This window comes from Zea mays, chromosome 5 (assembly GCF_902167145.1).
Source record: "Zea mays cultivar B73 chromosome 5, Zm-B73-REFERENCE-NAM-5.0, whole genome shotgun sequence".
Lineage (NCBI taxonomy): Eukaryota > Viridiplantae > Streptophyta > Magnoliopsida > Poales > Poaceae > Zea > Zea mays.
In genome coordinates, this window is record NC_050100.1 from 213,591,284 (window position 1) to 213,604,065 (window position 12,782).

The following is a 12,782-nucleotide window of genomic DNA, read 5'->3' on the forward strand; positions in this document are numbered from 1 at the left end:
CTCGGTGACACCACACGGACGGTCCGCTCTTGGTCCCGGACGGTCCGCGTCAGCTCTATAATTCCTTTTGCTCAACTTGTCACCTTCGGGCTGAACCAGGTCTTCACATGCGGACTGTCCATGAATTATAGCCGGACGGTCCGCGCGTTGTAGCTGGACGGTCCGCGGTTTATTCAGACTGTCCCTGATTTATAGTTCCTGGTCGTAGTCAACTCGGTGTCGCGGACTGTTCGCCGCAAGGGCCCGGACGGTCCGCGCTTGATCTGATTTTCCAAAAAGCTTCTCCTGTCCGGAATAATCTACGGTATTCCGGACAGTCGATTTAGTATAGTTGTAGATGAACCTTTGACACCTGTAGAACATATAATCTAGAGCAAACTAGTTAGTCCAATTATTTGTGTTGGGCAATTCAACCACCAAAATCATTTAGGAAAAGGTTTGACCCTATTTCCCTTTCATGCACTTAATCAACTAGTCTTTTAATCTTTTGATTGATCTATGTTGCTAAGTCATTATGGGGCTGGACTGGAACTAATTATGCCACTAAGACTAGCAGTCTAGCATATGTTGCTGCTGCTATTTTATTTCCACCAATGTATTGTGGGTTTAATTTGATATACCTGTTTGTTGTTGCTATTCAGTGGCGGAGCTAGCCCAAAGCCGGAGCCTGGTCACCATTATAAATTTCTAAATTTCATCTAAAGTCTCTATTCATTATAGACTGTAAATTTCAAGAGAATAGATACATAATACTAAGATTCAAGCAAATATTATTTAACATTAAAAAACAAAAAATTAGCATGATGTATACCTCAAGAAGGTAGATAACGAGGCAAATTTACAATACGTTAATACTCAATACTTGTATTGAAATATTGAATCAAATGTTCAACCAACAGTTATATACTAATATACTAAAAAATCAATTAACAACTCATGAATCACAATTAAAAATGAAAACAACTCACAGTTGCTGGTTAGGACTTAGTGGCACGAGTAGGAGCTGAGAGCCAAAGGAGATGGGCTACTGTGGCTGGCCCTGGTAGCAGCAAGGCCAGCGTGGGGCATGGGCGCGCCGCGTGCGGTAGGTCCCTGGCCTCAGAGCGACGAAGCGAGCATGCAGGCGTAGCTGGAGTGGCCGCACTCGAGCAGAGCGGGAATGCAATTGGCCGGAGGCCAGAGCAGCGGCGCGGCTAGGCGTGTCACGGAGCGTGTGCCGTGCGAGCAGCCAAGGGTCGAGGGATGCGGCTGGCGGTTAGGGTTCGGGTGGCTGGCTTGCTTCTTGTGTTCGCTCGCAACTTCCTCCTTCATGTTTCGTACCGCGAGCTAGACGGATGATGGCTGTTGAACAACGTTTTGGGGGCCATATTTACTGGACCGCAGCAGGCCGAAGCCCGGGCACGTGCCTGAGCTAGCCGGGTTGTGCCTCCGCCACTGTTGCTATTTTATGTCTTATTGTTTTAATATGTCAATATTCATATGTTAATGTAGCTTGCAGCTTGAAAGAAAAGATGAGTGGTTGGATCTTCGATAAGAGAGATGGACCATGGATGCTACAAGAACAACAAAGAGAAGTGCAGAGTACATACCAAAGCATGGACAACAAAAAGGCTTGTATTGTATTCTCTAACCTTACCAATTTTGCTATTGCAAGTGTTAGATTGTTAGGATTTTTTTGTATATCCTCGCTTAGGCGATCCTCATATGGCGTCGCCTCGCCGCACGCCTAACTCGCCTAGGCGTTTGGAAGGGGGTCGGTCGCCATGGCTCGCCTTAACGCCTTAATAACCTTGGGTATAGGTGGAGAATATAGGGAGAACCGTTGCGTGAGATAAAAAAATAGGGGATGAAATGTTGGTGATGTGACGCAAAAAAGTGATATAGAAGGAAAAAAATTAGAGGTAACCGCTGCAGATAGTCTAACGCTTCTGGGGTCCTCCTTAGAGCATGTCCAATATATATGTATAATTATACTACCTAAATATTAGATTTAGCAAGTCCTTACATAATATAGGAAACAAAAAAATACATATCCTTTTATAGTTCTCTATATACTACTTTCTAAATATGTTAAAACTTATCATGTCATTAGTTCGAGTGGGACCGTCAGCGATGATAGATTTAATTTAGTGAGTTGTATTGGCCTTTTTGATTTGATACCGTAATTGTTTATTCGTTTATTTGCGACATGTTTATGTACGACTGTTGTAACTTGTATTGTCAATTGTTTAATCTCTAGCTGACTAGCTGTCGCAACTGTGCATCGCTGGCACTCGACGTATGAGCTCTATTAATATATTTTTACCGCACAGTGGAAAAATGGCACTGAGATACAAAAATCACTGTACGTTTTTTGTTTTACGGAGTTGGTAAATTATTGCTAAATGTAGGAAAGGTGTGAGTTTAGATGAGAAGTAGCTAAATTTAGAAAGTTCATTTAGAGAGTTGTTGGGGAGAAGTTTTTAGTTTAACTACCTCAAATATTGATTCAAGAAGCCTTTTAGATAACTACAGGAGTTGATCTTAACTGGAAGGCTTCATAATTCAATTGTGGCTTTCTCGCAGTTCAATCACCATGCGTCATGTGCTGCTAATGTTCTACAGATTGCCAACTCGATTAGCTCTATTTCCAGCTCTAAATACCGAGAATAGTGGAGCAGCTCACTAACGCTTTAGTCACGCTTCCTTCACCACCTTTGAAATGTACTGTACGTTCTGCCAAAGTGTACAGCGCAACAAGATGCAGCAGTGACACTGAGCCCGGCAAGAAGAACAAGTCGTAAGCTGGATCTTGCACTGCGTCACCCATTCGATATGACGAGTTTGCTGGAAGTGCCATGCGTTGTCCTCAAACTTCACCCGAATTGAATAAATAAAGCAGGAACATAAGTGATAAAAAGAAGAAGACACCAAAGCAAACATTTTTTAACCGAACCAATAAAAATGCCTCTCTCCGACTCTCCCTCTCCTCTCCAGAGAACTCTTTAACACATCAAAAAGAAAACTCTTACACAGATATAAGGGGGCAACAGTTTAGGACCTAGTCTTAGTAGATCATGAAAATATTTCCAAATTCAAATACCATATGTGCATTTTTTTATCAAAGAAAGATTGACATTGAGAGAACAGTCCGATGTAGCAGAAAGATTCATATGTAATATATTTCCAAATTCAAATACCATATATAGCTCAGATCATTGAGCAAATGAATTCAGAAACGTTGTTCCAACTGAATAAAAAATGTAGTGCTTTGAATTTCCAAGTTGATTGGTATATATATTGTAGAACGATGATAGGAATATCATGATAGATAGAATATAAACAGTGCATGAGCATGTGTTTGGCTGACTGTAAAGCATGGTTATTAAAACACTGTTTAAACGCTAAAACATGATTATAATCTAGAATGTCCGGACTCCGGACGTTTTAACAAATTCATGTCCTTTAAACGTTTTGGAACGTTTTAGCCATGACGTTTTATGCTATTGGGCCTCTCAAAGGCCCGAAAAAACACAGGTCACCGTCCTCTCCTCTAGCGCCGCCCATCCATCCAGCCGTCCAACGCCTACTACCGCCGCCACCCGCCTCCCGCCTCTCCTCTAGCCCCAGCCGTTCAGCGCCGCCCGCCTCCCTCCTCTCCTCCTCTCCTCCCTCCTCCAGTGCCGCCACGACGCTCGCCACTAGCGCCGTTCGCCTCCTCCAACGCCCGAGCACCGCCTCCCTCCTCCCTCCTCCAGCGCCGACTGCCCCTAACACCGCCCTCTAGCTCCTCTAGCAGCCAGCGTCGCTTACAGCCATCAAGTTCCAGGGCAGGAGTCAAGACAGTGAATCACCCAGCTGCTCTATTCGGTAAGTGATCTGGCCATCTGAGATTCTGAGTCAAGGCCGTCGTCATCCTGCTTAGCTGCTCATGCTCTTAATATTGATGAGTTGGATGATGGTTACTGATCCTAGATGCAAGTTCTAATCTGCATGTTGCATAGACTTCTATGGTTGAACTCGATCCATTTCCTTTTATGCTACTTGTTTTGTGAACTCAAGTAAATTAAGAGTATGAACATATTGTATCCTGTTGTTTTATGTCATGTCTGAAAAGACGGTTCAACATTAACGTTTAAATGTTGGAAAGGTGGCTCCTAACGTTTTATCGTTTACCTCTTTAATAACCATGGCTATAAGCTTTGCCTTGAAGTATGGTAGAAAAAAATACTCTTTGGTAGAGATGAAGGGAAGATAGCAACAAGCTCACTGCTGAGATGTAGGATTTTTTTTGTCCTCGACTACCCTAGGTTCAAATCCTGTGTCGGCCACTGCCCATATGGTTTCAGGCCGGCTGTGCTCGTTTCGTCCCTTGTGCGGGAGCTTTGTTTGAGATTTGAGTCGTTGCAGCTAAATCATGGAAGATAGTAATGCCCTGATTTTGCCCTGCAAAAGGAAGAACAAGGCGCAAGTGAAAGCCAAGGTAATGCCAGCTTGACTTGGAACCCAGTTTATTGGTTTTCCTTCACAACTCGATCGCAACCAATGTTAGGATTGCATATGTGAACTCTGAAACCACTAAATTTCCAGGATGGTAAGAAAGCCAAGAAGGAAGACCCAAAGATGAGCAAGACGAAGCTCAAAAAGCTGCAAAAATTGGAGGTGCACCACTTAGCATTGCCAATTGGTATTCTCTTTTTTTCTTCTGTTTTTAGGCATTTACAGCTATGTTGGTTTGGTTGCGTCCAGGAGGAAAAGAAAAAGAAGCTGCTACAAGCTAAAAGCATCGAGGTTTTGCAGTATGCTCCTTAACTTATTCTGTTGCAAATGATGCATGTTTACTTGTTTATCATGCTAGATTTTCTGATGTCACTATACAACACTGATCCCAATTTATAGGAAGCACAAGATCTCAGAGGATGCATATTCACTGCTTCATGCTTCAGGGACTATTGGTCAAGTATGGCAGATCAACCCTACCACACTAAGAATTTAGTTATTTTCTGAATATATACTAGTGCATCATGCTTCAGGGACTATTGGTCAAGTATGGCAGATCAACCCTACCGCACTAAGAATTTAGTTATTTTCTGAATATATACTAGTGCAGTAGTGCATTTGGCCAAATAGCTCTATTCTACTGCAGGCTGAGACTTTGAAAGAAAAACGGAGGCGTGCTGTGCAATTCTCAAAGGCTGGCCTGGATGTTCCTGAAGAACTCTCACTGTTCAAGAAAAGCGGTGGTACGAAAGTTCCTGAAAACAGTGATGTTGGGGAGCAAGTTTCCCCATTAAAGTTTGTTGAGCCAGCACCAATTGTGGATTCTGGTAGAGAATGTAATAACAAAATGAAGGATCTAGTGAAAGCTATTGAATGCCAACCGATTATGGGTTTTGGAGCTGGCATTCCAGAGCCAGAAACTGAAGAGCCTAGTGATGATGCTCATATGTTGACAAATCAGAAAATTCAGTTGTCAATTCCAAGTTGTTCTGGAGCAGAATTAGATTTGCAGGTCATCAATCTGATCCGAACTATATACTTATCTCATTTTCTGCATGCTCATCAATGTTTAGATTATTCAAAAGAATGCTAGTTCCGCCTATCCGTAGTCCTTTCCTGATGCTAGATCAGAACCTGCTATACTTATTTTAATATAATCCATTGATCGTAGTTATTCTTTTTTTGGTAGGGTAAAGAACTAGGACAAGGGCAGCATTCTGTACAGGAGTGCATAAATCCTCCAATTGTTGTACCTGTGTCAAGACTGCATGAAGTTGAGAAGGCAAGGAGGGATCTCCCAATAATAATGATGGAGCAAGAAATAATGGAAGCTATCTATGAAAATTCTGTAGTAATTCTGTGCGGAGAGACTGGCTGCGGTAAAACTACCCAGGTTCCCCAGGTCAGTGTGTGTGCATGCATGATGCTTCTTGAACGTGTATTAAAACTAAGACTTTTGGTGCTGCCTGCTTGTGTTAAAAGGCTAATTGTAGTCAAATCTGTCATTGTTACTTATGCTCTCTATGTTGTACAGTTCCTATACGAAGCTGGCTTCGGCACTAGTGACCGAGCTGATAGAAAAGGGATGATTGGTATCACACAACCACGGCGCGTAGCTGTTCATGCCACAGCTAAGAGGGTTTCCTATGAGTTAGGACTTAAGCTGGGAAGAGAAGTTGGTTTTCAAGTTAGGCATGATAGAAAGGTAGGAAGTGAATGCTCCATCAAGTTCATGACAGATGGTATTTTGCTGCGAGAAATCCAGGTTGTTTATCTATCTACTTATCTCATTTGCTTCTACCAACCTATCTATCTATTATGATACACATTTTTCTTCACTCAAGTTTTTGTTCAATCTGGTCATTTGTGCTTAAAGGAAAGCCTCTAACGAAGTACTGAATTGCAGCGATACGTTTGCAGTCTTCAATATCTTAACTGTAGTGTACTGTAAACTTATCATATCTACTGATCCACATAAACTGTTATAACAATGTCTATTCATGCTGTCCGCAGTTTACTATGTCAGTCAGTTGAATGCTCTATGATTGTGTGATCACAGAAATGATTCTCTCATAACTTATTCATAAAGTGATTGGACATCCAGAAATGTATATGTGATTTTTTTTTGTTTTTTTGTTGGATAGGTAACAGATAATCTAATCCTGTGCATCATCATCTAATTTAGTAACCTTCTGCAGGGTGATTTTCTGTTGAAGCGCTATTCAGTGATCATATTGGATGAGGCACACGAAAGGAGCTTGAACACAGATATACTTATTGGGATGCTTTCTAGAATTATAAAGATTCGCAAGGTTTAAATTAAAACTTTATTTCATATAAATGAAATGAAAAAATATCATTGCTAACCTTTGCACACGACAGGATTTGTATGCAAAGCAGCAGGAAAAATTACGGTCTGGATTTAAGATCAAACCAGAGGATAAGATCAGTCAGTTAAAGGTGGTGCTCATGAGTGCTACTCTGCAGTTAAAGGACTTTATTTCAAATAGAAGGTTGTTTGGCGTGATCCCACCAGCTGTTAAGGTACCTGTGCGGCAGTTTCCAGTATCAGTTCACTTCTCAAAGAGGACACATGATGATTATTTAGGGCTAGCTTATAAAAAGGTTATGTCAATCCACAAGAGGCTTCCACCAGGTGGAATCCTCGTATTTGTCACTGGACAACGGGAAGTGGAGTACTTGTGTAAGAAACTGCGAAGAGCATCCAAGGTGCAAACTGCTAAGAATCCTGGGAAAACTGATGGTGAAGACAATGGTCCATGCCCAAAAGTAGATGAAAAGGAAATTTTTGAAGCATATGATATTGACAGAGATGAACCCGAGCACCGATATGACATGTTTTCCTCGTATGATGACGATGGTATGTATGATGACGATGGTATGAATGTTGAGACAAATATTGATTCTTCTGACAACGAAACGGAGAGCGAAATGGATACTGAAACCGATGACGAAGAGTCTGTTACTATTGAAACTACAGAAGAGGATGTTCCAGTATTAGCATTTTTGAAAGATGCTGAGAGCTCATCTGCGTTGAAGGCATCATTTGGAGCTTTGTCGGGAATACCAAATGTGCTGGAAAGTGTCGAGGAATTAAGTGATGCTAAATGTGAAGAAAAGACCAGCACTTCACTTCGTTGTTTTAGTAAATGCACAGAACATAAGCCTGTTTCACATGGTAGACTTCGTGTCTTGCCACTTTATGCAAAGTTATCAGCTTCACAACAGCTTCAAGTGTTTGAAGATGTCCCAGAGGGGGAAAGATTAGTTGTGGTGGCAACTAATGTTGCCGAAACCTCTCTAACAATTCCAGGCATAAAATATGTAGTTGATACTGGAAAAGAAAAGGTTAAGAATTATGATCATGCTACTGGGATGTCAAGTTATGATGTCCAATGGATAAGCAAGGCATCAGCATCCCAGCGTGCTGGAAGAGCAGGAAGAACAGGGCCTGGCCACTGTTACCGTCTCTACTCAGCTGCAGCATATGGTAAAGATGATTTATTCCCTGAATTCGCTGAACCTCAGATTAAGAAAATTCCAGTTGAAGGTGTTGTCCTGATGCTCAAGTTCATGTCTATTGATAAGGTGCTGCAGCATATGGTTAATAATTTCTCTATCAGATAATAATATTTTTCTTAGCCTTTATTTTTAGCTCATACAAAACATATGCTGAATTTCAGGTTGAGAACTTTCCTTTCCCAACACCACCAAACAAGGAAAGTTTGGTTGAAGCTGAGCGTTGCTTAAAGACATTGGAAGCACTTCATAGTGATGGAAAACTTACACCTATGGGCAAGGCAATGGCACAGTACCCCATGAGCCCAAGACATTCTCGTCTTCTTCTTACAGTGATTAAGAATTTGAAGAATAAGCAGCAAGGCTTTGCTAGATCTAACTTCATATTAGGATATGCTGCTGCTGCTGCATCAGGTTTGAATTTTACTAATCCTTTTCTCAAGCAATTGGATGAATGTGACACTTATGGTGAATCAGTAGAAAACACTAATCTGGAAGCTAATGGTCCATGGGAAAGGAAGAGACAGAAGAAGCTCAAGGCTGTGGTTAGAGAGGCACGGGAAAAGTTTTCTAACCCTAGCAGTGATGCTTTAACCATCGCTCGTGCCCTGCAGTTCTTTGAGTTGTCAGAAAACCCAGTGGAATTCTGCAGAGCCAATTCACTTCATCTTAAAACCATGGAAGAGATGTCAAAGTTGAGAAAGCAGCTTCTGCAGTTAATATTTCGCCATAGCAAATGGTGCGAGGAGTTTGCTTGGAATTCGGGTGACTCTGCTGAGGTTGAACGGGCCTGGAGGAACGAGCCCAGTATATTGCAGTTGAATGAAGAGGAACTTCTTGGGCAAGGAATTTGCGCTGGATGGGCTGATAGAGTTGCAAGGAGGATTCACACCTATTTGAAACCATCAGAAGACGATCGAAAGGTTCGAGCCGTTCGTTATCAGTCTTGTGCACTTGATGATACAATATATCTGCACCGATCATCATCTGTCGCCCAAGTTGCCCCAGAGCTTGTAGTTTACTCGGAGCTACTTAGTACAAAGAGGCTATACATGCACGGTGTAACGACCGTAAAGCCAGGGTGGCTTTTGAAGTATGCTAGTTCCCTCTGCACCTTCTCTGCACCGTTGGAAGATCCGAAGCCGTACTATGACCCACTGAACGACCAAGTCTACTGCTACGTTAGCCCGGTCTTCTCTCGTCATAACTGGCAGCTTCCGTTGCACAGTTTACCTATCAAAGACGGTGCGAGCCGGCTGCAGGTGTTTGCATGCGCGTTGCTTAAAGGGGACGTCCTGCCATGTCTACGGGACGCCAAGGATTTCCTCGCGCTGTCACCATCCGCTGTGTTGGGGCCTGCCAGGCAACGGAGAGTGGGAGATCTTCTTAGCAGGATGAAGATCGGTCCGAAGTTAGTCGACAGCAGGGCAGCACTGAGAGGCGTGTGGAATTTTGATCCTGGTTTTCTCTATCCTGAGCTCAAGTTGTGGTACCAGGATAGATTCCATGACCAGTTTGACTTGGTGTGGGAGCAGATGCACCAACAGGTTCTCCTTGAGGGGCGCAAGCTTTTCCCAAAGAGGTCCAAGAAAGTTAAAGGCTAGGCCAAAATTTTTGGTGCAGTTGGTTGGCTGGCAGAAGCTTTTTTGTGTGTGTGGTTTTAAGGAATAGATACGAGAGATGCAGTGAGACATCATGCACAAGCAGTTTTGTCTAGACATTTTGCCTTGATCTGGATTTGTTCCATTGCATCTCCGTGTTGAACTGTTGATGTACACCGTTCCTCTGCAAGCAACCTTCACCCTGCCATCTGTGTCAGAAATGTTTTCTGATCCAACCATTTGCTCAAAACCTTGAACCTGAAAAATATCCTGATATCCAACCATCGCCATGGCCCATGGGGATTGGAGGGAATTGGCTTCGAGTGAGGGCCAGGGGTAGGATTCGCCAGAAACAAACAGGGGATGGTCGTGCGCAGATTGATTACATTTCTCTCCTTTCCGTCTCTCGCTCTATTTGCTTTTAGCATATGAAGTGTCCGATTCCAGGGGTAAAAACAGCGGTAGAGTCGATATAAAAATGTAGCACTAAACTATATTACCCTCAGTTCAAGAAAACAAATTACCCCTCTGGCATGCTTGCATGAACTTTGGTCTGCATGTAAAATTGAATTCCAGTAAGATTAGATTGTCTCAACGGGCTAAACCTTTACAAGTTACTGCGACACTAGCAATTGTTGAGTCATGGTGGGACAAGTTGGAGTGATTTAATTTTCGTTGCCGATGCAATTAGCATTGGACAAACTAACTCCACATACAAGCTGTGACATCTTATGTTAAACTTGAGAATTACGAGCTCCGGAAGAGATTATCTGGACCCAAGTCTTCCAAAGAAGAAAAGAAAAGAAGGAAAAAAAGTGAATCCATGATCTGGTCGTCTGGACCTAAAAATCGTGTCCGTGAAAATGCATGTATGTCGCATGACTTCTTCCTGGATATCATCTTCAACATGTAGATTTTGCTTTTTTCATTCGTTTTTACGTTAAGTAGTCCTGCAAGCTTCTTGTCCAAAAAAAAAAACATCTGAGAAAAACAAGAAACTCTTAACAGAAGGAAATTGGAGTGACTAGCACCTGAGATATATCTGCTCAGCTGCTCAAAAACCATCTGCAGAAACAAACAAAAAAAACCACAGCACAAGCACTAGCAGTGGTTGGAGACTCGATGTAAACACAAGGAGACACGACGCGTAGGTACATGTGCAAGAACAAAACGTACTGCAAAGTTGCTACGACGACACAAACATCAAACAAGCAGTGAACGGACGGCCCAGATAAAAGTTTGGGTCGTCGAGAGCCGATCGCCACCGCAGAGTGAGTGCGCAGATAAACCCCACCAGCACCCACCTACTTCCCCTGCTCCGCGCCATCATCACTTTCACCCCCTTCTCCGGGCGCGGGCGGCGGCGCCGGGCGCACGCGGTGGCCGCCGGAGTTCGCCGGCGCGCTGATCAGAGTGAAGACGAGGCCCAGCACGCCTCGAACGATCCCCTTCAGCACCGACCCTCTCCTGGGGACGTAGCGCGGATGTGCTCGCGGAGTCGGCTTCTTGCTGCCGACGTCCCCCACGCGCCCACCTTTAGGGGTCATGGCGCTGGCGACCTTGGAGAGCGGCGGGCTGAAGCTGAGCTGAGGTGGGGAGCGCGCAGGGAAAGTGAGGCCGCGGCTGCTGCCGTGCGCGTGCGTGCCCATTTTATAGACAGAAGATAAGCACTGCGCTACCCTACCGCTGCTGCTGGCTCCCGCCCTGGCGTAGTGGCGTGCGCGCCGAGGGTGCACATCGAGGCCGAGCCGGCAGCGGGCGAAAGGAGGGAGAAAAGGGCGAGAACTGCAGCGGAAGTGGCGCGCGATGGCGACGGCCGACGGGTGGTGGACGGACGGGTTCGCCTGATGAGAGTCTGGCTGGGCTGGGCGGTGAAGTGGTGAATGGTGATGATCTGAAGATACTGGCTGATACGGGGCAACTGGGAGTGAGTGAGTGAGTGAGTGGAAGCTTCTTTTACCTGCGTCTGCGTGGGTGGGTGCGCCGATGCCCCGTCAGTTTCTTGGGATTTGGGGCGGAGCGTGGAAAAGTTGCAGGGAAGGAGGCCGCGGGCTGCCGCCTGCCGGCCAGGCGCGCCACCTGTCCGCTCTGGGCCTCGGCCGTGGGAAAAAGCTCGGCGCGCGGGGCCTCCTCCGCTCCGGATTGCGGCGGCGGAAAGGTGCGTGTGCGTGCCTGCCGCGCGCCCTTCTGTCACCCACTCAGCACTCACCCATCCGAGCGTTTTTGTGTCGCTGCCCTTTTCAGGCTGATCACCTGATGTGAGCAAAAGCGCCATGAATTTCTGTCACCAGTCACCACCGTACTCTTTGGTAGAGCAGTGTGCGCAGGTTGTTACTCCTACCTATGTATGATTGTGGTGTGTTTAAAGTGTTTTGGAGCACTGAACAAAGAAACCGATACTCTATTATTCATCTTAATCCACATAGATTGGATAGATTGAGATCTTATTTGTTCGTGTCGGATTGCACCCGGAATCGTTCCAGCTAATTAAAATTTATATAAAGTAGAGAAACAATTCGGTTAGGAATCATTCTGACCCACCAATCCGTAACAACCGAACGACGCCTAAGGTGTAAATTAATTTAATTTATACTCTAATCCACCTGAATACACGTGGGTTGAGATAAATACTAGAGTATCTAATGGCTTGTTTGGATCATTGTGCCAAACTACCGGCTAATTTTAGCACATTAACCTACAAACATGCCGACTAACTGTTTGTCCATTAGCCATTTAATCTTGTTAATAAGTGTTAGAAAGATCAAACAGGACCTAAATAAGGCCTTGCTTTTGCAAACGTGCATATATACCAACCGAAATCCACGGTGCGGATCCACGCAATGCAGACCAGACGGCCAGGGTGCAGGGACGGAGGGAGGACCCCATCCATTTTGTTCGCCTTGTTTTGTTCCGGCAACACAAGCATACGCCGGGCCCGTCGCATCGCATATTCGCATGCGGTTGCCGTGTGAGCTAGTAAAGCGCAAGCAATCCTGGCGATCCGCGTCAGCTTTGTAACTTTGCTGCGAGAATATTACAGGTTCGTGCACCAACCTCGACCCCGGACCATCAATCAGCCATTGCCATGTATGCATGCATGCATGCATGCTATAGTTACGCCACATCGCATATTCGCATGCCGTCCGTCCATGGAGATGGAGT

At 44.6% G+C, this 12,782-nt stretch overlaps 2 protein-coding genes across 7 annotated transcripts; one reads left to right on the top strand and one right to left on the bottom strand.

Annotated features, from left to right (window-relative positions):
• Positions 1–3,479: 3,479 nt before the first annotated feature.
• Positions 3,480–10,185, top strand: LOC103627696 (ATP-dependent RNA helicase DEAH13). 6 transcript variants are annotated; one of them, XM_020538684.3, is made up of 11 exons: positions 3,480–3,849; positions 4,290–4,462; positions 4,570–4,641; positions 4,729–4,778; positions 4,879–5,026; positions 5,126–5,491; positions 5,669–5,881; positions 6,014–6,244; positions 6,678–6,791; positions 6,862–8,088; positions 8,184–10,185. In XM_020538684.3, exons 6-11 carry the CDS (start codon positions 5,327–5,329, stop codon positions 9,621–9,623), a joined length of 3,390 nt encoding a protein of 1,129 aa, XP_020394273.1. In that variant the 5' UTR covers positions 3,480–3,849; positions 4,290–4,462; positions 4,570–4,641; positions 4,729–4,778; positions 4,879–5,026; positions 5,126–5,326; the 3' UTR covers positions 9,624–10,185. The 6 variants fall into 6 exon arrangements, with proteins under 6 accessions (XP_020394273.1, XP_008646216.1, XP_008646218.1 ...); XM_008647994.2 differs by having other exon boundaries at positions 4,879–4,939; XM_008647996.4 differs by having other exon boundaries at positions 3,531–3,849; positions 4,390–4,462; positions 4,879–4,939.
• Positions 10,186–10,616: 431 nt separating this feature from the next.
• LOC100382284 (uncharacterized) lies at positions 10,617–11,534 on the bottom strand. Its single transcript, NM_001175034.1, has one exon. It carries the CDS (start codon positions 11,267–11,269, stop codon positions 10,925–10,927), a length of 345 nt encoding a protein of 114 aa, NP_001168505.1. The 5' UTR covers positions 11,270–11,534; the 3' UTR covers positions 10,617–10,924.
• Positions 11,535–12,782: the final 1,248 nt, after the last annotated feature.

Coding starts and splice junctions, on each gene's coding strand:
- LOC103627696 (XM_008647994.2), top strand. CDS start 4,397: ATGGAAGATAGTAATGCCCTGATTTTGCCCTGCAAAAGGAAGAACAAG. Junction 4,463..4,569: donor AGGCGCAAGTGAAAGCCAAG/GTAATGCCAGCT, acceptor CTAAATTTCCAG/GATGGTAAGAAAGCCAAGAA. Junction 5,882..6,013: donor AAACTACCCAGGTTCCCCAG/GTCAGTGTGTGT, acceptor TATGTTGTACAG/TTCCTATACGAAGCTGGCTT.
- LOC100382284 (NM_001175034.1), bottom strand. CDS start 11,269: ATGGGCACGCACGCGCACGGCAGCAGCCGCGGCCTCACTTTCCCTGCG.